This window comes from Solenopsis invicta, chromosome 6 (genome assembly GCF_016802725.1).
Source record: "Solenopsis invicta isolate M01_SB chromosome 6, UNIL_Sinv_3.0, whole genome shotgun sequence".
In the NCBI taxonomy this organism is placed as follows: domain Eukaryota; kingdom Metazoa; phylum Arthropoda; class Insecta; order Hymenoptera; family Formicidae; genus Solenopsis; species Solenopsis invicta.
This window is the reverse complement of record NC_052669.1, coordinates 25,713,324-25,740,517: the sequence shown is the minus strand read 5'-3', so window position 1 is coordinate 25,740,517 and position 27,194 is coordinate 25,713,324. Positions and strand designations below refer to the sequence as shown.

Genomic DNA, 27,194 nt, shown 5'->3' with positions numbered 1-27,194 from the left:
ATAATTTTTGAATTATATATTTGTGTATTGTGACTATTTAAATTTAATCAGAAACATTGCCTACCATTCTTAGATTCACTTACAGAAACTTTATTTACAGTTACGAATTTATTATCTAACGTAGCTCAATTATATGCATATATCTAAAACTTTTTAAATAAAACATGATATTATTTCCTTATACGTGCTCATTTAATGTTTTTTACATTGATATTTTCTTTCATAAATAGTAAGAATATTTTAGCAGAACTCCAGGATACATGATTAGGGAGAAGATGCAGAGGGTGAAGATGAGGGGTAAGGGCGGCGAAGAGGGCATGGAGCTTCGAGAGGAGATTGGAGGAAGGAAGAGGCGAGGAATTGACAAAATTATGCTTGGAGGAAGTGAGAGAAAAAGCGGAGAGAGGTAAAGATAATTCAGAATGGGAGAAGAAAACAAGAAAGTTTTTTGGGGATAGAAGAATGGAGATAGAGAGCGTGTGTGTGGAAAGAAGAGAGGAGGAGGGGGGAGTTATGGTGGAGGAGATAGAGAGGAAAGAGAAAAGGATACAGGAGAGGGAGAGATGGGAAAAGATAGGAACATCAAGGTATAATAGGTGGCATGGAGCAATAAAGGAAAGAGGGGTACCAATGTACTTAAAGAAAGGATGGAGGAGAATAGCGTGGTTTAGATTGGGAAACGAGATGAGAGAAGGAAGATATTGGGAAAAAGAAGAGAAAAAGGAGTGTAGGCTATGTGGAGGAGAGACATGGGAACATGTTTGGGAAAGATGTAGAAGCTGGGGGGGAGGGAGAAAAAAGTTGGCAAGTGGCATGTTTCAAGATCTTAGGAGAGGAGGGGGAGGGAGAGGAATGGATGAGAAGGTTGAGGAAGGAGAGGAAAAGGATAGAGGGAGAGAATGGAGAGAGAGAAAGAGAGAGGAAGAATGAGTGTGAAGGGAGAGGTGGAAAAGGAAACTGAAGTCGCGACGGATGAGGAAATGGGGAATACCACGTACGTGGCAGAGATCCTTGGCTAGAATCTACTATCTGCTCTGAATAAGAAACTGGCACTTAGTCCCTTCAAGAGCTGAAATCCATTACCATCTTCTCTTCTAAGCATTAGTATCATATGTCCAGTAAATCTAATCTCAGCAAAATTATATATCACCGTGAGCTCAGAGTTATATGACAGCACAACTGTTCGTTGCAGTTCAAACTACAGCCCTTGTGAAAGGTGGATCAAAAATAACTTTTGCATCTTTTAAAGAGAACGTTACAAAAATGGTAAGCAACATTTTAATGTAATTTGAAGTGAAAATAATAAATAATTTTTATATATTTTACATTAAAAAAAAAGTATTTGTTATCTTTGTATTTCATATCTTTTCTCTAAATTATATGGCAATTGTATTTTTTTATAATAGTGATATAAAAATTAAGTAATAAATAATAAACCAATAAATCAATATTATAATTATATAATTTTTAACTGTCTTATATAAGTATCACAAAAGATATAAAATATCTACATATTTTGGCGAAATTGGTTAAATTCCAAACCATTTTTTTAAATATGTGTCTTTATACGTATGTGTTGGTATGCGAGAGTTTTTGTAATGTGTGAATTTTTGTATAATTATTTTTTTTCTTTTCAAATATATAATTCTATAACAGATATATAAAAACATTTTTATATGTTATGAATATATAATGCATTTAATAAACATAACATTTAATAAACTTTAGTAAAATTAGGAAAAAAAATTTTTTTTAATTTTCATAAATTGTTCCCTGTTTAAATTTGTTGTTTTTTGTATAAAAATCTACGTATAATCATACCATTAAAAAATTTGAAATCTTTATTTCGGCAAAGTACGCAGAAATTTTTTTAAGGGATTGTATTTTCCATAATTATAATTATCTTTATTGTCACAGTTATAATTATAGTCTAAATTTTTGTTCGATATTTATTTTTTACTGAATATTAATGTTAATTTTATTATAGCTGTTACCTTTAAATCAAGCTATTCTTTTGTCCTAAATTGTCTATTATATTATTTACAGAAATTGGGAATCACGAAGTTTGTCTTCACAATTGTCATCTTATTTTCACAATTGTCAACTTGCTGCTGGTCCACACTAATAATCAACAATGTTCACATTACCGAAAAATTCCCAAATCACGTGGAAGAAACGCTTCGATATCTGTGTGAAGATGATTTTACGATTTCATTAAATTTTTCCAATGTAGAAATCTCTAAAATCAACCAGGATTTCATCAACAATCCTTTAATTACCTGCCTCAAACTTACGGGCAATATTAGGAACATTGAGAGAGGCGCCTTCAACAAACTTCCAAATTTAACTCGGCTGTTTCTTTTTAACAATGGATTCGAGAGTTTAAGTAAATTCTTCAACATTGGAAGTTACAATAACTTACAGGTTCTCGTTATGAACAGTGCAGGCATTCCTTTGCATAGCTGGGATCGTGAAAATATTAACATTTATGATGAATATCCTAATTTAGAAATTCTATCTCTCCGTAAAAATAATTTTTACGGACATCTAGAGTTTTCTCCACAGAATACACCATTGGAGCTACGAACAACACCTTCTTATGAGATAACTCCAATGGTGAATAGAATCCCATTTCCTAAGTTAAAGATCTTGGATCTTTCCGAAAACGATATACAAGTGACTAATTTTTTAAATTTGCTACCGAATAGCTTACATTTCCTTGACCTTCACAATAATTCACTTAGTTACTTGAAATTTGAAAATAAAATAACGAAATTGTTTGCATTAAATTTGAATAACAATCGTTTCAATTGCATTAAAGATTCTCATAATACGAACAGTAATTATCACAATCCGTACGGAAATTATGATAATCAGGACGGTTCAAGTCTATCGGTAGCTGGTCTAAAAAATTTACACTACCTTTCTATTTCTACATGTAAAATTAGCGTTATCGAACCAGATGCTTTCGAAGACAACAACAAATTGCTTTACTTGAACTTATCCTCAAATTATATAAAACATATACATTCCGTAACATTTGCAAATTTGCAACAATTGAAAACTCTCGATCTGAGTAACAACCAACTCGAAGAAGTTCCGCAATTCTTAAATACGACAGAAATCAACAATTTGTATATCAATTATAATAATATAACGAATCTATCCTCCTATTCTTTCATGCAAATGACGAAATTAACGAAATTATTATTAGGATGGAATCGGATTGATCAAATCAATGTTAATGCATTTGCTCATCTTTCTAGCCTCGAAGAATTAGAATTATCAAATAATATGTTGAGTTTTCTGCCAGAAAAATGGGCGGAATACCTTGTGGCTTTGAAATATTTAGACTTGAGTGGTAATCAATTCACTTCGCTAAAATCTTTATCATTAACGAATACGATACCATTGATAAAAATATATTTAGTGATGAACCCATTAGAATTCAATATCAGAAATTTAGAGAATTTACCGCAGAATCTCACTATCAACTTTGTAAATTAATCATGTTTTGCAAAATGAATACAATATAAGAATACCGAATAAAGAAAAATATGAATTTTAGATAACATATACTATTATATTAAAATTTTATCACTAATCATAATAATATTTTCCTTGTTTATTGGAAATAATGGAATTTTAAACATAGGTAAGATTTTTGTATGTAACATAACATTATAGCTTGTAATCCTATATTATATCTGTATAAAATTGTTTTGTTGCACATTACTAATAAATGAATTATTTCAATTTAATTATTCGTACTTAATAATTGCATTGCAATAAGGATTTTACTATAATTATAAAGTATTATGTATTATAAAATATATAATAAATAAAAATAATTTTGAAATAATTGTTCATTTATTATAAATTTCACCATGTTAGAATATTAATTCTTACCATTAATAATTCTTATTGTATTTTATTTTTATAAATTGTTAATTAAATTCACATTTTTCTATATTTGCATATATTTTATAACGATTCAACAAGATTTTTGAAAATTTATTAAAGATTTAATGTACAAATAGCAGACAAAATTTATAATTTTTATAAATCATAATAAAATAAATATCTATAATTTTATTGTCAGAAATGTAACATAATTTTATTATCACAATAATATATTAACATAGTAATTAACTTAGACATTCTAGTACTATGACAGAGAAAAACTTGAAAGCGGCTGCAATTTAACTGTAACTTTGCATGTTTATATCCATAAAATGGTATTGAACTATGTAGCCAATGTCTATGAAACACATAGATGTTCATAATTTTGTAATTCGTTTTTATGCAATGCCCAAGAGCAAAGTTGTGGTGTTTAAAAAGTTTTATGATTATCAAATTTTAAGATTATGTCTATGTGTATTGTTTTACCTATTATTTACGTTATTTATACGAATCTTTTTCATGTAGATAACACAAGCAATGTAAATGATTAATAAATTGAATAATATACGGTAGTACAGAAAGAACGACTTGCCGCATATGCTTGCCAAGAAGTCTAAAAGTATGTAATACAATTCAAGTTATCCAAAATATGTTATTATTAACTGACTTATATCTTGCAGAACCAGCCTTAATAGCTAAATCAAATATCATTCTGAATGTAAAACCATAGGATGATGTAACAGACATGAAAGTGATGGAAAAGGCGGTACGGAAAATAGAGACTGATGGTTTTCTTTAGGGTGCTTGTAAGTTTCTATAACATCTTTCTGTAACAGATGTTTTTAACATCTTTCCGTTTGTAATATCATATATTATAAATTCTTATGATTAAGGCTACTTTTTCTTTCGTCTAAACTTGTACCACTCGCTTTTGGAATTCACAAGCTATAGATATCGTGCGTCGTGGAAGATGAAAAAGTGTCAATAGATTGGTTAACGGAACAGATTCAGGAACTCGAAGATTATGTACAAAGCGTCGACATTGCGGCTTTCAACAAAGTGTAAAAAAACTAGAGCCAAATTTATAAAAAGTGCGTGATGGTATAGTCAAAAATAAGCATGGGTCTATGTGCCATTTCTGCATTCCATTAGCAGTATCTACAATCGAAAACTATTCATATGTGCGTTTTTTCATATTAAAAGTCAAAAGATACAGATATTTTAAACCTATTAGATGTTATCACAAAAGCTATCTAAAAACTTACAAAATATGGAAAGCGGATCCAATAGTAAATTTAACAGATTTAACAGATTAAGATCAAATTGATAGGTCACTTCACTTTTGCGAAAATAATCTGTTGCAAAGAAATATAGTATATATATGTAAACAATAAATATTATCCTATTGTTAATGTTTGTGGCATTGTAAATGTCCAAATTAGATTTTCTCTATCTTTTACATATATACATATATATATTATATTTCTTTACAGTAGATTATTTTCGTTAAAAGTGAAGTTATCTTTTATCATTTCATATTCTTATATTGTTATTATCCTAAATAAAAAAACATTTGGCCAATGCACTATATATAACTAATAATTTCTGAATTATATATTTGCGTATTATGTAAATTATTATTTAAATTTTAATCGAAAACATTGCCTACCATTTCTAGATTCGTTTATCAACAGTTACGAATATCTAACGTAGCTCAATTGTATGAATGTTATGAGCAGAAGTCAACATCGTGTGAAATCAACATTTTACAATGCGACTGGGTAAAGTTTAAAATAGCTTATCTAAAAGTTTTTAAATAAAACATGATATTATTTTCTTATATGTGCTCATTTGATGTTTTTATATTGATGTTTCCATTCATAACTGATTAGAATATTTTAAAGTAATATTGCATTTATTTCAAAAGTAAATGCAACCTACTGTCTCTCATTATTGTTACATATTATAAATTTCCTGAATAATTATATATATATATATATATATATATATATATATATATATATATATATATATATGATATAGTACAGAACAGTAAGATTTACAGAAACAAAAATTTTTTTATAATATATATGTTTAATTAATCTATTCATTATTTTTTTAAAGCTCATTACAGTTATTGATCACAATTAAAAAAATTTTTTACTGCTAAATAATATATCACATAATTACCCAGATAGCACATTGTCGTCTTTGTTGTCGTTTTGACACCAAAATGATGCCAAAATTGTCACTTGACACCAATTTGACGTCAAATTTTGGTGTCCAAACGACAACAAAGACGGCAATGTGCTATCTGGGTATTTTCAAAAGAGATTAGCACAAAAACGAAGTTGAAAAATATTCTTATACGTAAGCAGTGGTATCATACATAAATAACTCTAATCTCAACAAAATTATCAGTGCGAACGCAGTTACATGATAGCATAACTGTTCGTTACAGTATTCGAAATACAGTCCATGAGAAAGGTAGTTCAGAAACATTTGTATCTTTTAAAAAAGAACAAAAATGGTAAGAACATTTTAATGTAATTTTAAGTGAAAATAATAAATAACAAGTTCTATTTATTTTACATAAAAAAACAAATAACGTTTGTTATCTTTGTATTTCATATCTTTTCTCTAAATTATATGGCAATTATACTTTTTTATAATAATAGTGAAATAAAAATAAAGTAATAAATAATAAACTAATAAATCAATACTATAATTATATAATAATTTTTAACTGTTATACATAGGTATCACAGAAGATATCATAAAATATTTTGGTGAAATTCGATAATTCCGAATCAATTTTTTAATATATGCCTTTATACGTGTGTGTCGGTATGCGCGAATTTTTGTGGTGTAAATTATTTTACAATTTTTATTTTAAATCATAATTCTATAATAGATATGTAACATTTTTATATGTTATAAATATAATGCATTTAATAGTAAGGTTAAGGAAAAATTTTTTTTTCATTTTATATATTTTTCCCTATTTAAATTTTTTGTATTTTATATAAAAATCTCTACACGTATAATCATGGTATTAAAAAATTTGAAATCTTTATTTCGTCAAATTACGCAGAAATTTTTTTTTAAAGGCCTGTATTTTCCATAATTACAATTATCTTTATTGTCAGTTATAATTATAGTCTAAGATTTGTTTGATATTTATTTCTTACTGAATATTAATTAATATTAATTTTATTATAGCTGTTACATTTAAATCAAGTTATTCTTTCATCATAAATTTTCGACTATATTTACAGAAATTGGGTATCACAAAGTTCGTCTTCACAATCATCATCTTAGTTTCACAATCGTCAACTTGCTGGTCCACACAAATAGACAACGATGTTCACATTACCGAAAAATTCCCAAATCACGTGGAGGAAACGCTTCGATATCTGTGTGAAGATGATTTTACGATTTCATTAAATTTTACCAATGTAGAAATCTCTAAAATCAACCAGGATTTCATCAACAATCCTTTAATTACCTGCCTCAAACTTACGGGCAATATTAGGAACATTGAGAGAGGCGCCTTCAACAAACTTCCAAATTTAACTCGGCTGTTTCTTTTTAACAATGGATTCGAGAGGAGTTTAAGTAAATTCTTCAACATTGGAAGTTACAATAACTTACAGGTTCTCGTTATAAAAAGTGAAAACATTCGAAGGAATCAAGAAAATATTAACAGTTATTATCAATATCCTAATAGGGATCGTGAAAATATTAACATTTATGATGAATATCCTAATTTAGAAATTCTATCTATTCGTAAAAATAATTTTCACGGACGTCTACAGTTTTCTCCATGGAATACATCATTGAAGCTACAAACAACACCTTCTTATGAGATAACTCCAACGGTGAATAGAACCCCATTTCCTAAGTTAAAGATCTTGGATCTTTCCGAAAACGATATACAAGTGACTGATTTTTTAAATTTGCTACCGAATAGCTTACATTTCCTTGACCTTCACAATAATTCGCTTAGTTACTTGAAATTTGAAAATAAAATAACGAAATTGTTTGCATTAAATTTGAATAACAATCGTTTCAATTACATTAGTGATTCTCATAATTATAATAAACAGTACAGTTCAAGTCTATCGGTGGCTGGTTTAAAAAATTTACACTACCTTTCTATTTCTACATGTAAAATTAGCGTTATCGAACCAGATGCTTTCGAAGACAACAACAAATTGCTTTACTTGAACTTATCCTCAAATTATATAAAACATATACATTCGGTAACATTTGCAAATTTGCAACAATTGAAAACTCTCGATCTGAGTCACAACCAACTCGAAGAAGTTCCGCAACTCTTAAATGCAACAGAAATCAACAATTTGTATATTAATTATAATAATATAACGAAGCTATGCTCCTATTCTTTCATGCAAATGACGAAATTGACGAAATTATTGTTAGGAGAAAATCGGATTGATCAAATCGATATTAATGCATTCGCTCATCTTTCTAGCCTCGAAGAATTAAATTTATCAAGAAACATGTTAAGTTTTCTGCCGGAAAAATGGACGGAATACCTTGTGGCTTTGAAATATTTAGACTTGAGTGGTAATCAATTTACTTCGCTAGAATCTTTATCATTAACGAATACGATACCATTGATAAAAATATATTTAGTGATGAACCCATTAGAATTCAATATCGGAAATTTAGAGAAATTACCGCAGAATCTCACTATCAACTTTGTAAATTAATCATGTTTTGCAAAATGAATACAATATAAGAATACCGAATAAAGAAAAATATGAATTTTAGATAACATATACTATTATATTAAAATTTTATCACTAAACGTAATAATATTTTCCTTGTTTATTGGAAATAATGGAATTTTAAATAATAATGTAAGATTTTTGTATGTAACACTATATTAGTTTGTACTTCTATATTATATCTGTATAAAATTGTTTTGTTGTACCACATTATTAATAAATGAATTATTTGAATTTAGTTATTCGTACTTGATAATTGCATTGCAATAAGGACTTTACTATAATTATGAACTGTTACGTGTTATAAAATATATAATAAATAAAAATAATTTTGAAATAATTGTTCATTTATTATAAATTTCACCATGTTAGAATATTAATTCTTACTATTAATAATTCTTATTGTATTTTATTTTTATAAATTGTTAATTAAATTCACATTTTTCTATATTTGCATATATTTTATAACGATTTAACAAAATTTTTGAAAATTTATTAAAGATTTAATGTACAAATAGCAGACAGGATTTATAATTTTTATAAATCATAATAAAATAAATATCTGTAATTTTATTGTCAGAAATGTAACATAATTTTATTGTCACAATAATATATTAACACAGTAATTAACATAGACATTCGAGTACTATGACAGATAAAAACTTGAGAGCAATTGCATTTTAACTATAACTTTGCACCTTTACGGCCTGGTTGTTCCACCTTTTGGTAAGTATCAAGTAATTTAACTGTTAGGTAAACGTATGCATTTCTCATAGGTTTACCTAACAGTTAAATTACCTGATACTTACCAAAAGGTGGAACAACCGGGCCTATATCTGTAAAATAGTATTGAACTATATAGTCAATGTCTATGAAACCTATAGATATTTATGATTTTATAATTCTCTTTTGTGCAATGACAAAAAACAAAATTGTGCTGGAATTTTTAAATTATGACTATATGTATTATTTTTTTATATATTATTTACATTATGTTTGCACAAATCTTTTTCATGTAGACAACATAAGCAATGTAAATGATTATAAATTGGATAATGCAGAAAATATATAAAAAATCAATATAGAAAAAGTAATTAAGTTATAAAATTGTTAATATACCTAGAATATACTTTAATATTAATAAAATAAAAATATATAATATTAAAAATTTTTTAAATAAAACATAATTTTTACTGTTTCTTATAAAATATGACTCTTCTGTGATACATTGATTATTTCTTATATAGATGACATAAAACATAATATATACACATTGTATATACATAGGCTGTTTTCCTTTTGAAGAACACAGTCGACACTTTTAACGCAAAGCAACACATTTCGCTTTCCATTTACAAACTCAATAGACACTTTTCGACTCTACTCAGGAGGAGAGTCAGACTGTGTTCAAGTGTGTTAACTTGTGTCAATTTGTGTCTTCTAAAAAGAAAACAGCCACAATGTAGACTTATATATTTTATGTGTAAACCCTCAAGATGCCCTGATTAAGAGTAAGATGAATTAGATAGACAAAGATAAACAATTAATATGACAGGTGTCTTTATTTAACCCACCTCACTTCTACATTTACGGATTATTTGTGAGATTTATAAGCATAAAGCTTAGTTCATACAGGATGTAACCGTAAGAAAATAGCCAATCATAATCGATTTATAGAAGAATAATAAATTATGATCAATTTTTTATGGTTACAGCCTACACAAATCAGGCTTTATTGGGATTTATAGACATTGAGTTATGCATTAACGGAAACGGATATCTTCTACTTTAGTTAGTTAATTATGTAAGCAGATTGTTTCATTGATTCACTCACCAATTGTTGCTGTTGCTGCTGCTGCTACTGCATTCTCCTTTTAGTTAATTCTAAAAATATAATAAATATAATTATTCATAAATATAAATTATATTTGAGCTATAATTTTGTAATTTATAAGCATTTGAGATTAATAATATTTTTATAATACAGAATTATTGTATGCTTTTATATTATCTTTTTACACAGAAATATTACATATTTTCTAAATTTTATTAAGCGTAGGAATAAAAATTTATTTTTATTTTTATATTTAAATTAAGAAGATACGAAACCAAAAATATGAAGACTATCAATAAATAAAATAGTATACTAACCGAGTTTATTCACAAATGACTTCTTCTCACTGAAGTTTACCGACATTTCGTGTTTTCCTCAAACCGCACATTAATGATGATTCGATATTTATTTGGTACTCCCGAATTACGCGGATAATATATCACATAAACGCGAATAAAACGCACACGAAAGTGTATAACTTGTCACGACACAACAGGTATATTTTGCACGAAAAAGCATCGTACAAACGCGATTATTTTTAATGTGTTTGTAGATAACGTAATTTGCGTATTAAGACAATCAATCGTCTATTACTAAATTTACCACTTTTCACTTCGTATCTGTACACAACTTGTATTTGAAAAACGCGGATGGCACAGATCGTCCGACCAGAAGCAAGTAACGACAAACATGGTAGAGTAGAAAGAGTCGTGAGTGGTCGACACTTGACGTCACGCACGGCAAATGATAAATCCGAATAACAAAAAATGTTCGAATAAATGCACGCGTAGACACAACGCATTACTCGCACGATTACACACGAAACACGTTTTTCGTATGCAATACAAGTTAACTCGCACGACTAGTCCCGTATCGTTCGACATTCACGGCAATCTGCGCGGTTAAAGCATCCCTTTCAAACGAGTACGGGCACACGACTTTCCTCAAAGCAATACGACCGGATCATGAAGCTACGCATCAGAAACGAGCATTTCCATATACGACAATATCACTTTCGTGTCACGAAGATCGTTCACGAACACATTCGGCAACCTCACTTGACCTCACTCTCGTGTGTATGTACATACAACAAATCTACGCACAATTCGAACTTGCGACACAACGCACGAGAAGTACACAATACGTCCGACCGGTGGCGGAGCAGAAATCAAGATGGCGCCGGCAGTAGAGGCGGCAGTCACGATGGCGTGACAATCGTAGTCGTGTCTGGTGTCGCCTCGGCCGCCCGGCCGCTTCCGCCGCCGCTCGGCTACGATCGTCGCGCCACCGTGACTGTCGCCGCTACTGCCGGCGCCATCTTGGTTTCCACTTCGCCACCTGTCGAACATGCTTCTCGTGCATTTCAAGTTCGAATTGTGCGTAGATACGAGATACGAGAATGGAATCGCCGGTATTAGTGGACGATTTTCGTGATACGAAAGTGTTAATGTTGCGTATGAAAATGTTCGTTCGTGATGCGTAACTTCATGAGCTTGTCGTGTTGCTTCGAGTCGTGTGCCCATTCCGTTTGAACAAGATGCCTTCTCCGCGCAGATTGTCGTGAATTGCTTTGAATGTCGAACGATACGGAATTATAGTTAAGTGAATTAACTCGTATTACATACAAAAAGCGCGTTGTGTCGTCTGTAATTTCTTTAGCATTCTTCTTTAGCTGCACTATCGCTTGCACTCCGCATGTGACTCTTCCCGAAAACTTTGACGTGATCTAAATCCGCGATATACGACAGTTCCCATGCTTGACCGAGGATTTCGCGAGAGCCTTATACAACGCCTTATATGGGAAAGACTAACGTAATTTTTATTAATATACAGCAGATTAATTTTACGTGTATGATTCAACGTGAGATTGACACCGAACGAATCACAGATCGCCGGTACGTTTTCAATGAAAATTGATCGATTCGGTAGAAACGCTACAAATGTAAATTATCGATGTATGTACAAGATTCTCTGCTGTGGTTTCTTTGTTGTCGCTTTTGATGTCTAGAAACAACGTAATAATATGCAAAGAGTTTTATATATTTTCTTGCGTCGCAATTAAATATTTTAATTTTCGTTCTGACAATGTGATAGGTGCAACTATCAAATAGATGTCGCTGCGAACGTAAACGCACATAAACGTAAACATTTTGACAGCTATCGATTACGCGGAAAGTGCTTTTCTTAATATAATTGACAATATTATATCACAATATTATATCACACATATTACAATCATGAGTGAAAAACGTGAACACGAGGGCAGTGACGCGGAAGATGGTTGGATTGGACCGTTACCTTCGGAAGCTGCTCCGCAAAAGAAGCAACGAGGTTAACTAGCCTAACCAAGACATATTTTCATTAATTTCCCTTTAATAAACACGAAATAAAATTTGTGTGTTATTACAATGTCAGTTTGTAACTCCTTATTTGTCTCACATTTGTCATGTGTAATTATTTGCCAATTATTTTATACGAATGAATGTAAATGCAATGGTTCTCTGTTCCACAGAAGTTTGACAAAATTTTGATTTTTAAATTGCTCCTGACATTCTAATACTTAATATCTTGTCATAAATAATAAGATTTATATTTTATTTTAGGAAATTTATATGTTTTTCAAATATTCCTTTTAATTTTACAGTTTTGGAGTACGAACAAGTTTACATAGATAACTTGCCATGCTGTGAATGTTATGAGAAATCGTATATGCATAGAGACATCATCACTCATATTTTAGTAACAAAGTTGGTATTTTAAAAATAATTACAATAATGTGCAGTAGTCTTCTTTCCACAGATCTTACTATTTAAGTTTAATGATACAGGTCAAATTTTGTGATAACTGCTAGCTGCGATGGACATGTTAAATTTTGGAAAAAACAGGAAGAATTGATAGAATTTGTAAAACACTTTCGAGCTCACTTAATGGCAATACAATCAATGTCTGCTAGCTGCAATGGTGTTCATGTATGTTCAGTCAGCATAGATAAAACAATGAAAATATTTGATGTTATTAATTTTGGTAAGCAAAGTTTATTCTTATTTAAGAGATATTAAAATAGAAAATATATATTTAATTTATTCTACTTTGCATGTTATTTAAGATATGATAAACATGATAAAATTGGACTTTGTGCCACTTTGTGCTGAATGGGTATACTCGGCTGGTGATGCCATATCTGCTGTAGCTGTGTCTTCGCAGGAATCAAATAAGATATATGTCTATGATGGTCAGGGAACAAGTACACCTTTACACGTGTTTGAGAAATTGCATACTAAACCTGTTGTCATTATGAAGGTGAGTCAGTCTCTAATGGAAGGTATAGAAAAGAATATCGATGTGAGTAAAAAAAAAAAAAATGTGTGTAATCTTTTTTTACAGTATAATTCTGTATATGAGACATGTATCTCTGTCGATAAAGCTGGAATATTAGAGTACTGGACAGGTCCAAAAATGGAATACAAGTTTCCCAAGTGCATATCATTTGAATCAAAGTTGGACACTGACCTGTTTGAATTTGCTAAGAATAAGACTTATCCATGTGGTTTAGCGATATCACCTGATGGTAAACGATTTGCGTCCCTTAGCGGAGACAGAAAAGTTAGGGTTTTTAATTTTCGAACGGGTAAACTATACAGGGTATTTGACGAGACGTTGCAGAGATTCAGTGAATTACAGCAAGCTGTACAGCAACTTCCAAATATGGAATTTGGACGCAGGTGAGACATTTGCATTGCATATGAAATCAAATGTAATTTCTCCAGCAATTATTACATTAAATTATGTTATAGAATGGCAGTCGAGAGAGATCTGGATAAAACTGAAACAAATTTAGGAAATATTATTTTTGACGAATCTGGTTATATTATTCTATATCCTACCATGCTGGGTGTCAAAATGGTTAATCTTTACACAAATCGTTGTATTAAAATTATGGGAAAGCCAGAGAACATACGACCAATGCGGCTGGCATTATTTCAAGTATTCGATAAAAGTTTGATAATTAAAACGCCAATTATAATTAATAAATATATATTGTAATTCGATAATTTTATATAGGGAAAAGCGAGAAAGACTACTGCTGCGTTGACCGTTGAGATGGAGGCTTCCGAAAACCCCACGATGGAGATGAATCGGTCAGATCCAACGTTATTTTGCACAGCTCATAAAAAAAATCGGTTCTACATGTTCACGAGACGAGAGCCGGAGGATACGAAGAGTCAAGAGTGCGATCGCGACGTATTCAACGAGAAACCCTCTAAGGAGGATATCATATCTTCTACAGAGGCTACAAACATGCAAAAAATATATGACACGGCGATAATCCACACGGCGCTTGGTGACATCCACGTGAATCTCTTTGGCAAAGACGTTCCTAGGACAGTGGAGAACTTCTGTGTGCATGCGAAAAATGGCTACTACAATGGTCACATATTTCATAGAGTTATCAAGGGTTTCATGATACAAACAGGCGATCCCACTGGAACTGGTACCGGTGGTGAGAGCATATGGGGAGGCGAGTTTGACGACGAATTCAAGCCGAGTCTGAAGCACGACAGACCATATACTCTGAGCATGGCAAATGCAGGACCAAATACGAATGGTAGTCAGTTTTTCATTACACTTACACCAACAGTGAGTACAAATTCTTTGAACAAAATTCATCAAAATCATAGTCTCAAGATTTCGTTTAACATAAATATTTCACATGTTATTTTCAGCCCTGGTTAGATAACAAGCATACCGTATTTGGCCGTGTTCACAAAGGAATGGAGGTTGTGCAGAATATTAGCCAGGTAAAAACAAATCCTAAAACTGATAAACCATATGATGATATACGAATAGTTAGCGTGACTGTTAAATAATGATATATAATAAAAAGCGATATACATTTGTATAAAATATATTAATGCATATCTCTTCTTGATCATTTCACGATTTGCATATATACTGTTATACTGTTGGCGTCTATTCACTTCTGCGACATTTGATATAAGAATCCTCTGACGAAGTTATAAGCTCCCATAATGCAAGTGAATGAATTGACGCTGAACAAATTATAATTCTTTGGTATGATTACTAATGAATATCTAGAATTGCGTAGATTGAGATAAGTCAGGTTGCTCAATCTTGTACAATAAATTAAAAAATCTCAAACAAGAGATATCTGTACCTAGACCATATAGCGCCCGTAACCATAAGACTCGCGGTTTGGCTGAGAGAAATCGTATCTGCGGGTCTTTTAAGATCTCCTATACTCGCAATAACAATGCCCCACTTAAACGTTGGCGCCCAAAAGAATACAGTAGTTGGACCTGATAAATAATTTTTTTTCTCGAATTATATTTTTCGGTGAATTTTGGTGCAATCTCCTTTTCGCAGAAATTTTAATTTAAAATCGTACCTGCAGGATGCAAAAACGCGGCGCGGAATCTTTCGGGTAAAACTGAAGCAATCTTTAACATTAATCTCTGATAAGCACTGGGTGATGACATAATTTTGCTTGATAAAATTATTTTGTCAACTTGAAAAAATATGTTTTATAAAAATTATATAAAATCATAATATAAATCGTAAAAAAAGATGTAGATAACAGTAACAGATAACATTCACACATATCTCGCATTTCAGCAATGACTTCATTCAGTATTAATATATACTGGGTATCAAAAATGTTTTAATCATTTATGCATTGTTATATTTATATTTAAGTTTGTTTTAAATTACATAATTATTTGTAAAAATTAAGAATTGCCAGGTGACATGCTAATTTCCTATTTTGTAAAATGCACATTTTTGATGGTTTTGCTTTCATATTTTTATTCATAAAATACTGATATCAATCGATTAATATAAAAAAAAATACAATTGCTTTTAAAAAAGATATGCAATTAAACTGCAATTTCATGTCAATAAAATTATCTGTCATAAAGATTTGGCTTACAATCTAATTAAAAGTGAAATACAATTAAATTTAAATAAAATAAAAATAAAATAATATAAAAATACAAAACAAAAAGAAACTAAAATGTCAATAATAATAAGGGATATGTCTTGCAAGAAGAAATCGGGATCATGGAATGACATGGACGAGTTGAAGTATCTGATATGTGCTATTGACTGTAGGTACGTGCAATTTAATTTAGGAAATCCCAATGATCCAAATTATCGCGTATTTCATGTAATAGAAGAAAAATGTTTGATTGTTAGTCCCTGATAATATATAGCCGACAAAAAAAAATTAGTCGTTCTAGTGTCATAATGCTTCAAAGTGTCATAATGTTTATAAAGCAAATGCCCAAGTATTTCACCACCGCCGTCGCACAGCATAATTTTGCCCCCGAGAATTGAAGAAATTCCTTGCGAGATCCGAGCCCGGAGACCGCCTTGCGTTCCGCCACCTCGATGTTGTCCGATAATACCTGGACCTTGCTGTCCTTGGCTTTTAACACCTTCGATACTTCCGGCAACGTTACCGCAATCATCACCGAATCCGTACTGTAATCCTTGCCGCCCTTGCGGTCCACTACCATGTTTAAACGAATAAGAATCAAGAATTTTAAAGAAGAAAAAAACGTACAAAATTAATTGATTGTCACGTCTCTTATATGAATGACATTCAATTTCATGGAAAATTTCCAGAAAACTAAATATGATTTCTTTCATAATTTATTTTCTTTTTGCCATAAAACATTTTTGATTAAAATGTTAATAGAATTTGCAATGTTTTCTATCATAAAATAAGTAAATTGTGAAAGAAAACATAGTTGGCTTTCCTTTTTGGAAATTTTTCATGAAATTATGTCATTCTTGATCACGATTGGCAATCAATGTGTTAATACGTCGTACATTTATTTTAGTTTATGCCAGCTTGGAATAGCCAACGAGCAAAGAGGAAAGTCTTTCTTAGCAGAGAAATAAAGGAAAGAAATTTATTACAAATCCATATAAAACATTCACATTTTACTCGATTTTAACGGAAAGTCCATACGTTCAGCCGACAGAGTCTAATCAAAATATCGGATATCTTTTTTTTTATCTCTTTTCGGGAAAACGAGCTCGATGCAGCCACAGCGATGTCAAAATAATACTGACGATCGCGTTTCGTAGAATTGCATGATATGTTCCAAATAAAAGCGTCACCACCATTCTTATACAATACAAACAGGATCACATTCGTACATCACACGCAATGAGTTCTATCATGGCCTGAATCAGATATCGGCATCTGAAGCTATTTTACCTACAAGATTACTTTGCTTGGTCGGTTGCTTTTGTTGATCCCACTCCCGCGACAAGAATACCACCCATATTCGTGCATTGCTTGAAAATTCCGATATTGGCGAACGCATTCTTATTGATCGCGTTTTATAGCAGATACGCTCTCCTTTAAGTCATTCAAATTATTCGGTTAAAGGATTCGTGCATCGCAGATTTTGATGAAGTAGTTTCTTTCCGTTCAGAAAATCGCTGCTACGAATCTCCGTGATTCTTTTTTAATCGAGCAAGTTTTAATCAGTACGGATCTGCATCTTTGATCTATTATCGCGGATTTTCACCCCGCGAGAAATAGTTAAAATGTCTGTACAAATTAGTGTTTTTTTTTTACAATTAATCTCCCAGCAAACATGATGACGTGTTATAGTAAAATTAATAGTCAAAAGTACGTATTTTAATGATGACCTACAATGTACATCTTTTTAATGTGATTTTAATGTCATCTTAATTAGCTGGTGCTAATCAATAAAATTTATTTTACTTTTAATGTAACGTATTTGGTCGAAAATAACATGTTTCAGACAAGTCTAAATGATATTATAGATATATAATATTTTGACGTTATTTCTATTTATTTCCATTGAAGTTATATTTTGGTCATTATGACATATCACGACATATTGACATCATTTGCTATGCTTAATATTCGAAGTAGTGAAGCGATTGTTCAGCAAACATGATATCAATTTATCTTTCTCGTGACTTTCTCATTAGTTACGTCCTAATGATTAAAATAGAACTTCAATGGAACGTAAAAATAATGCTGAAATGTTACTGATATTGTCATTTAAAATTATCTGAAAGACATTATTTTAGAGTTATTAAAAAAACAAAAATACATTTTTTTCATGAATGTGAACATAATAAAGTTACAGTTTTTACTGATTTTTATATATGCAAAATAGCTTTTCTATTACTTACTTGAATATAACATATTAATATATTGATAAAATATAATTAAATTCTTTCATCTTTTATACTTAATTATATGTAACAAACTAGCTAGTGATATAATTTATATTATATAAATTACGTCACTACATACCACATATATTTGAGATAGACGTAATAATGAAGCATAATTAAAAATGACATAAAAACACATAAAAAGAACTTATATGGTATTGTAGATTTATTTGACGTCAATAATCCTAAAAATACGTTCTTTTGACATCATTAATACATCATCATGCTTGTTAGATGACTTCCCTGTTATCAGCTGATATCATTAATTATTGTTGTTGCGTAGCGCGCGCGCGCGCACACACACACACACACACACACACACACACACACACACACACACACACACACCGTCGTGCGCGACACGTATAGTCACATACACACTTATACGTAAAAAAAAATTCGAAGGATTTTCGAGTGCTCGCCGATTTCGAAAGGACAAAACCCCGAGGACTCACTTTTCTGTCCGAAAATCCAAGTGCGTGCGAATCGCAAATTTTGTCAAAGTCTAAAAATCAGAGAAATTCCGAAATTTATTACATTACGCGCCAGTAGTGTCCGAATCTTTCGATTCCCTCTCTCGTCAAGGATCGATCGAGACTCAGAGTAGCTGTTCCCAGACGATGTCCTCGGACCCAGGGGCAGCTGCCCCTGAGCGTTATCGAGATTTAGTCACCAGAGACGCATACGAGCGTCGTTGTGAAAGAGCGCGATTAATACAACAGTGCGTACGCGGATAACTTACACGGGTCTATCACAAATTACTCTATTGTACATTTTCGATGTGAATAAACTTATTGTAACAGTCAGACGAAAACACAGTGAGTGAGAATTAAGTTTTTCCCGCTGAACAATTATTGTTATCATTACTATTAGCATGCTGAATTATAAACATTAATAATCTATATTATTGGCCACATTATTGGCTTGTCTATAATTCGGAGAAGTAACGAACTTACAGTAATCTTTCAAGTAGACCGTTAGCATACATACATAGCACAAATACGATGTGCGACATTGAGAGATCTTTGCAGAATTTTTCTTTTTGAAACGTCAGAACTAATTTTGCACCTCAAAATTGCATTATCGCATTTTACATTCCTCTATTCGCGTGAGCTTATAACAGCTCGGATATCAGATGTTGAGTATTTGCATTTCGTAAATGTAATTTTTATCACGCGCTCCGTTTCATTATCGATGACTTTATTTCCGATATTATATCGCGATGTGCTGTTATTCTATTTTAACGTCACGTTATCCTCATGATGAGTCACAACTTTATGTCCGCGATGACGCGTTATGGGAGAAAAAACTCGTTCGAAATGGAAATATATAATAATAATAATAATAATAATAATAATAATAATAACCATTCTCTGCATGCGCAGATAGAAGTGTGAAACAACGTCGAAACTCTCGTAAAATTATTACTTACGCGTTTACCACACATATACACGTGTGCATGTTTCGTTTTAAGAGGATTACCCGACTGCTCAGTGAGAAAATGCATTTTAAGAGCAGATGAAATGGAAAAAAAAACATTTCGACGTTTATATTTATTTATACAATCTCATATCTAAAAGACTGTGAATTAAGAACGAAATTTGCACAATTTCTATCTCTTTCATATAAAATATTTACTATTGCGAAACTCTGCATCTCGGATTGTACCTGCGTAACTCCTAGAGGCTTTATCTGAAGCACAAAACCCTAATACCTTTCTGATACGTACTGTCTATCGAGACTTAATAAAAATAGATTTTAACATTTCAGCTTTTTACTGAAATTATGATTTTTTCCCAACTTGTTTGAAACTCGCTCTTCTTTTCAAAAAGTCGCAATATTTAAAACGTTAAATTCTCTCTTCACTACGTTTCAAAAAATTATATCACATATCTAAAAATAATATTTAGATTCTGCTTCATATTAATTTTTTTGGAGTTATACTGAGTATACGATAAAATAAATACACATATTCGCGGCAACAAATATTTTATATGAAAAACATAAAAAAATCGAAAATTTGTTCTTCTATTTTATAGTTTTTCAGATATAAAATTATACAAATAAATATATATTTTAACATTGAAATGTACTTTTTATTCCGTCCCTCAAAAAAGGGAAAACTAAAACCCGATCAAAATTATATTTCCTCTCCAAACGGTCCGAATAAACGGTCCCTTAATCCACGTTTAGCTTTTTTTGAAAAGGGAAACATACATGATTTAATTATTTTTTAAGTTTGTGCAGAATATAAAAATGAGATTAAACATAACAGTTCAAAATGGCGCTTTTATTATGGCAAATGTAAAAAAACAATAAAAATTTTTATCTTAATAAGTTTATATCGAAACATTTTCAAAGTCATAAAATATAAATTTAATTTATAAAACAAATATATCATCATATTGGTAAGAAATACGTAATAAGGTCCAAAAATTTTCAATCTGATCGACGTTATTATATTCTTCTATTATTGAGATAAAATATATTATTAATTAAATTATATCATCGATATAAAAAATTTGATAGTTTTTTTTTATACTTTATATATATATATATAATAAAAACATTATCAGAATTTTATTTGAACGAGGCTAGTACTGTGCATTGTGTTAAATCTTTCACAACTTAATTAAAAAATCTTTGGATCTTACTACGAAAATAATTCTTTTATATTTCATAATTGCATTTATCACAATATTTTTTTTATAAAAATTTTAAAATTATTAAAACTTTTTATTATATAATTCTTTATAAAAGAAATTCCATTAAACCTTAATGATTCAATATTTACCAGAGATATAATTTTTTAAATTGGGACATACATTCCAGTGGGAAAAGATTAATCGTTCGTCCTCGCTTGAATTATTTGCAAGTGTGGCTGCGTTCCGATATACACTGCAAGTACTGAAAATCTATAGTTCATGTTACGTATACTATAGATTTTCAGTACTGGCAGTGAATTTCGGAACGCAACCTATGTCTCTAGTGGGGGCAGCAAAAAACTTGCGTTGCATTTCGATGAAAGAGCTTCGTTTTTATGTTGAAAAGACCGGCGTGATCTATTATTTTTCTGCGCACGAATACAAAAGCCCTGAGGTCTTGTTTCTTTCACGCGCGCTACTCGCCATCGGTACGTGAATTTCTTTGTATTCCAATTTAAACCAGACATTCCGAGAATTTGCTCGATATTCTTCGCGTTGTGTGCCTCGCGTTACTGATTCACCGCGTGGCATCCTATGTCAGATACGTTTACTCGACTACGTCGCACGATCCTCACCTATTCGCGAAGATAGCACACGTATTTGCGGACCGAAGAACGACACTCTTGGGCGCTCGATATCCGTTGAAATCACTTTCCTTTCTTGCGCCGTACACGAGGCGTCATACGAGAAGAACGTTAGAGAACGAAGAGGTTCTCGCAGCTCTTGGTTTTCCTCTTGAAGCCGAGCAGATGCTTTAGAATACGTCTGCGGTACTTGTTACGACGGCGCCTGGTCGCTTGGTCCCGGCTGCGCTGCGGATTCAGCTTGATCTGTGCCAGAATGCCGACCAGGAGCTCGTCCACGTGATGGGCCAAACCCGAAGAGGTTTCGATGAACTTGCAACCGCAACTGTTCGCCAGACGACGGCCAACTGTCGGCAGGAACGGTGGACTCGAATGTCATACGTGCGATTAAAACTTAAAACTGCCTTTAGACAATTTCAAATTTCAGAATAAAATTCCATTTATAAGTTTACATGCTGCGTGTACTTTGATACGGGTGCTCTGTAAAATACATTTTACGCGTTTTATGCTTCATTTCTTAAACGTTTTTCATATCGAGTCCACTTCAAACGATTTACAATTTGTACGTATTCTCGATAAAATTCTACAATTTTACATACCGTGTAATACGTTTGGAGAAAAACGTTTAGAGAATCGTAATACGTATATATTGTATATTATAAAATATCCACATACTTTAAAATACGTCGCATATAAATTTGTAAATAAAAATCTATTCTAAAATTTTATGTGAATATTATATCGTCTAAATTTAACAGGAAAAAGATATAATAGAACTGGAAAGTCCGCTTAAATATATCTTTTTTCTGTTAAATTATGTTTTTATTCTTATACAAATATAGATTTGTTAAACGTTTTTTTTTATGAAGAAACGTACACTAAAATTACATACTTACATTTAAATATACGATATACAACATAATATAGGAATTTTCTATTGAATCGAGTTTGAGAACTAGATTTATTATATTTTTCTCAACAACTCCGATCGGCAAACGGTTCGTGGATCGTAGTTACAATGAAAAAATTGATACAAAATTCATGTACTCACCCACCGATGGGACCTCCCGCTTTCTCTCGAGGTCCACTTTATTGCCAACCAAAATGACACCGTGAGTCGCCATGTAATCGCTCTTCCACAAATAGAGCAGCGTCTCCTCGGCCACCTTTAAGCTTCTTCTGTCCACCACCGAGTACACCACCACGTACACGTCCGGATTGTAAGATGAACAAAAGGTCTCGACCTCAAAAAGATGAAGGTAGGGAAGAAAATGGGGGAAACTTGCGGAAAAATGTCGATTAACGAACGAGAGCGATTCACCTTTCATTTCCCCGCTGAACAATAAATTTCATCGTTCGTGTAACCGGTGTAACGTAACGCAATATCGCGATAAATGGAAACAAGGGAGAGAGTATTGTAACGTTTAAAGAAGCGTTATTTATTTTGCAATAGTTCACATATATACCTATGTTTTATTTTTTAATCTTTACGGTCCTATAGTTCACCACACAAAATGATTTTTACACATCTATTTGTAGCTATCGTTTTATCGTATCAAACACCTACGTAAGAACCTTCTTCTTCCGATTCATTTTGAAAAATCCGAGGAAATAATTCACTTGGGTGCTCTTCCGCGTTATTGACCCTTTCGAGTCTGCTGGTCTTCTTTACTTGATAAAAAGAACACCTACATTTTTTACAGCTCTCTCCGTCATTTACGCGCATCACATCGTGTTACATACGACGATTTATATTAGGATGTATCCCGTGGGTTTACGCCGACATCTAATCGACAATAATAGAGTAAACTCGATAAAGGTGACGTCGTGTTATGACTCTATATACGAGATCGGCGAATAAGTTCCTTCCGGTATCCGACAGTTACTTATTTAATGTAATTTCTTGGGGTAATTGACCCCTCGATGCATCACTGTAGCGCTCCGACATCGTGCTATTTTTATTATACGGAAAAAACATCACATTTTACTTACTGACATCTCTGCGGCGGGATGATCAATGATTTCCAATTCCGTCTCCTCGCCATCAAGCATCACGGACACATTCTTCTTTCCGTACTCGTCGTCTGAAAAAATGCAGCAAATCGACATTTGCAATATCGTCCGACTATCAATCAAACTCGCACGTTATCGGTATTTCCGAATACATGCAAACGCGTGTAATTAAAAGCAAAAACTGATGATTAATGTTCTCGCTTCAAAAGCAGTATTTGAGTCTAAAGATAACGTACGTGCATCATAGCGCATCGCACTTGATTCTTTTTTTTCTCGCACCACCAGAAACGAGGCTTGGCCTTCACAAGTATATGCGCAGATGTGTTTATACAAAGGGACAAATCTAATTACACCGGAAAACAACAACGAGGCAATAAAGTTTCACAGAACTTCCGTTGATCGTTTTTTTCAGAGGCGTCATTATCTAGGTTGAACCCGTATCGTCAAAGCGGATCACCGAGAGGAATATATGCCTCTTTCGTATACAGAGATATCAATAATCGCTCTCTCTCTCTCTCTCTCTCTCTCTATATCTATCTTTTCCCCCCTCTTTCTAGATACTTGGTAAAAAATCGATACAGCAGGGGTCTACTTTGTAAGCTCGCGCGAAGGTACTCGCGATGAGTACCGATACTCGCGGCGAATTTGCAAGGATGCGATTTCAATAAAATCGACCATAAGAGAGTGACCTCGACAGCGGAAATACGACGGAAAATATCGTATATACGTATGTACATGCATTATCCAACACGGCGAAAAGACAAAGGAGAAACAGGAGAGACCGAGACGAGAGCAACCAAAGCATCTTCCTTTTCGGGTCAACAGCGTACGATGTGTTGTCTTATGTGTAGTTTTCGCTCAAGTGTCTACTGTACCAGATGAATAGGGATTTCACCAAGCGGTATTCAATATCGTGAAAGAGAGAGATAGAGAGAAAAATGTTGGTACAGGAAAAAATTTGATTGATGCAAAATACTTAAATATTTGCGCTAGGTAAATCGTATGAAAGAAAGTTCTGCATTTCTCATTTGAACGGCTGGGATAAGAGCTGTTTATCGTCGCGGAAGTGCTCGCTGCAACGTAAAATGAGTGAATTTTAATTACATTATGAGTTTACAGCTTATTGAAAGGACGAGTGAGCGATGTCGAGAGAGTTCGCGGGGTGAGACAAAAGCGCAGCATCAATGCGTCACGGACAATTCATTACAAGCGAAAATTGCTTCCGAACGAACGGCTCTCGTGCGAATTAATTGGCCTGACTGGACTGCTAAATTACAGGTTATTACTATATTGTTGTTTGTGCGTGTAAGCGTAATGAGAGAGTCGTTTACACGCAACGTTTCTCACAACACTATTGGATTTTGTCCTCGCATTTTAACATCGATCGCGGCGATTGATTTTGATCAGTGACAACGCAAAAAGCAAAAGTTTCGCAAAAATAAAAATACCATCTTACCATTTGCATGAGAACGTAAGGACGTAAATGTGGTTTGAGAAAATAAAAATTCAAATTGCAGATGGAAACCGCAAATGCAAAAAGTTAATAAAACGTAAGATGCGACTTGCATAGCAAATTAACTCCTTCGACACTGTACGCGAAAAATAATTAACGTCGTGTACGTGACGCGAAGAAAAAATTACACTATAAATTACGTAGAGAATATTTTTCTCCTTATATTTCTTTCAAACCTAGAATAACGATATTCAATTGGCAATCAATTGTATGTACATTTTTACTAATCATATAAAAAATTCTAAAAGTTATTCATATTTTGCTAAATCATGCCACGATATATAAAACAATATATAAAAATATATGACAGCACTGTAATCAATCAAATGTTTGTTATAGGGGAGAGTTGCTTCATTTGCTGAATGACTAGGCATAAATTATACCTCATCAATATTTTATATTTTTACTTAAAATAAGCAACATTTAGTAGTAAAGATATAAAATATATAGAAAAATGAGTAATAAAGACAAACATTTCACAAATTACAATTTGTTTTGTCTGTGCTAATGACATTTTTAAAAAATTAGGTACAACTGATGCTATTTTTTTATCAATTTATCTACCTAATAACAATATAATCATTCAATTTTATATTGAATTTTTCATAAAAGAACGTTGTAAAACATTTTACATTCATTATTTGTACATATTTGCAATTATAATGATTTAATTGATATTTCATAAATTCTATCAAGTTTCTTAAATTATATTACCACATATGTTATAATAAATGATATTTTTGTAAGTCTAATAAGTGATAATAGTAAAACAAATAATTTTTATTTGAATAAAAATACGTTTAATACGAAAATAAATTTAAGCCAATTTTATTTTAATATCTTTATCTTTTCATTATTGTTATTAATTATTAAATATTTGATTCTTTTTTGATAAATTAATAAAATAAGAAATTAGTGAATCATTTCTTATATTTTTAAACATTTTGATTTACATTATAAATTCGATATTTTCAAAAACGATACGATTTAGAAGATCTATAGGTACGATTTAGGCAACCGGTTGCAACATGTTGCAAAAAGATTTATAATAAATTAATTTGATATTGGTAAAAGATTAAACATTGTAGTAATAGATACATAAAATATCAAGCTACAATTTTTAACTCTTATTTGTGTACAAATCGGTAATTGGAAATCATCAAATGGAAAATATAATAAAAAAAAACTTGAGTAGTACGCAACTCTCCTCTATTTTAAGAATTATTATATTAATATTTTACTTAGAGCTATAAAAACGGTAGAAAATATGTAAAAGTATAACTGTGTGCATTCAGATTATAAGATTTCGTCCCTATCTTAAAATCTTGCTGTTACAAATTATAAAATATTCTGAACATTTGAGCGATAATTCTTTTGTAAAATGCACATAATATTTTTGAATTATAAATTATATCCGTTTTTCAGAATAACACATAAAAACTTTATTATAACTGCTACTATAACACGCTATTCGTGCGGAATAATTTATCGGAAGCATAATCAAACAATTAATTGACACAATCAAATCGCTTTAAGAGAAATGTTCGTTTCGCGCAAATATATGTACCGCTAACGTTTTACCCAGCAGATTAATTAATTCTGTTTAATGGAAGTGCGCGATATCGTGAACAATCCAGC

The 27,194-nt window shown here is 31.6% G+C and overlaps 5 protein-coding genes across 10 annotated transcripts in view; 4 read left to right on the top strand and 1 right to left on the bottom strand.

Moving 5' to 3' along the window:
- The first annotated feature begins 875 nt into the window (after nt 1-875).
- LOC105202230 (toll-like receptor 3) lies at nt 876-3,761 on the top strand. The gene is made up of 2 exons (XM_011170641.3): nt 876-1,266; nt 2,047-3,761. The coding sequence occupies exons 1-2, from the start codon at nt 1,168-1,170 to the stop codon at nt 3,505-3,507; spliced, it is 1,560 nt and encodes a 519-aa protein (XP_011168943.1). The 5' UTR covers nt 876-1,167; the 3' UTR covers nt 3,508-3,761.
- Nucleotides 3,762-6,310: 2,549 nt separating this feature from the next.
- LOC105202239 (leucine-rich repeats and immunoglobulin-like domains protein 2) lies at nt 6,311-8,898 on the top strand. Its single transcript, XM_011170653.3, has 2 exons — nt 6,311-6,433; nt 7,182-8,898. The coding sequence occupies exons 1-2, from the start codon at nt 6,431-6,433 to the stop codon at nt 8,640-8,642; spliced, it is 1,464 nt and encodes a 487-aa protein (XP_011168955.1). The 5' UTR covers nt 6,311-6,430; the 3' UTR covers nt 8,643-8,898.
- A 2,956-nt stretch (nt 8,899-11,854) lies between these two features.
- Nucleotides 11,855-27,194, top strand: part of LOC105202257 (peptidylprolyl isomerase domain and WD repeat-containing protein 1) — a 25,107-nt gene continuing 9,767 nt past the window's right edge. For 2 of the 5 annotated variants that reach the window (XR_005575017.1, XM_039450642.1), the window contains exons 1-8: nt 11,855-12,825; nt 13,139-13,241; nt 13,322-13,518; nt 13,601-13,794; nt 13,879-14,216; nt 14,289-14,478; nt 14,557-15,132; nt 15,219-15,293. Coding sequence is in view for 4 of the 5 variants with exons in the window: in XM_039450642.1 (XP_039306576.1) it covers nt 12,732-12,825; nt 13,139-13,241; nt 13,322-13,518; nt 13,601-13,794; nt 13,879-14,216; nt 14,289-14,478; nt 14,557-15,132; nt 15,219-15,293 (1,767 nt within the window). In the remaining variant the exon portion in view is untranslated. Of the gene's footprint in view, nt 12,826-13,138; nt 13,242-13,321; nt 13,519-13,600; nt 13,795-13,878; nt 14,217-14,288; nt 14,479-14,556; nt 15,133-15,218; nt 15,404-27,194 lie in introns of those variants that run through there. The other 3 variants (XM_011170703.3, XM_011170697.3, XM_011170678.3) reach the window with 3 other exon arrangements.
- On the top strand, nt 15,778-19,556 carry LOC105202283 (sperm mitochondrial-associated cysteine-rich protein). Its single transcript, XM_026134379.2, has 2 exons — nt 15,778-16,623; nt 16,789-19,556. Exons 1-2 carry the CDS (start codon nt 16,526-16,528, stop codon nt 17,042-17,044), a joined length of 354 nt encoding a protein of 117 aa, XP_025990164.1. The 5' UTR covers nt 15,778-16,525; the 3' UTR covers nt 17,045-19,556.
- Nucleotides 21,011-27,194, bottom strand: part of LOC105202297 — a 19,421-nt gene continuing 13,237 nt past the window's right edge. The window contains exons 6-8 of one of the 2 annotated variants that reach the window (XM_026134383.2): nt 24,023-24,114; nt 23,082-23,274; nt 21,011-22,377 (exon numbers count right to left, since the gene is read on the bottom strand). In XM_026134383.2, coding sequence (XP_025990168.1) covers nt 22,142-22,377; nt 23,082-23,274; nt 24,023-24,114 — 521 coding nt within the window. In that variant the 3' untranslated portion in view covers nt 21,011-22,141. Of the gene's footprint in view, nt 22,511-23,081; nt 23,275-24,022; nt 24,115-27,194 lie in introns of both variants that reach the window. The other variant, XM_039450643.1, reaches the window with a different exon arrangement.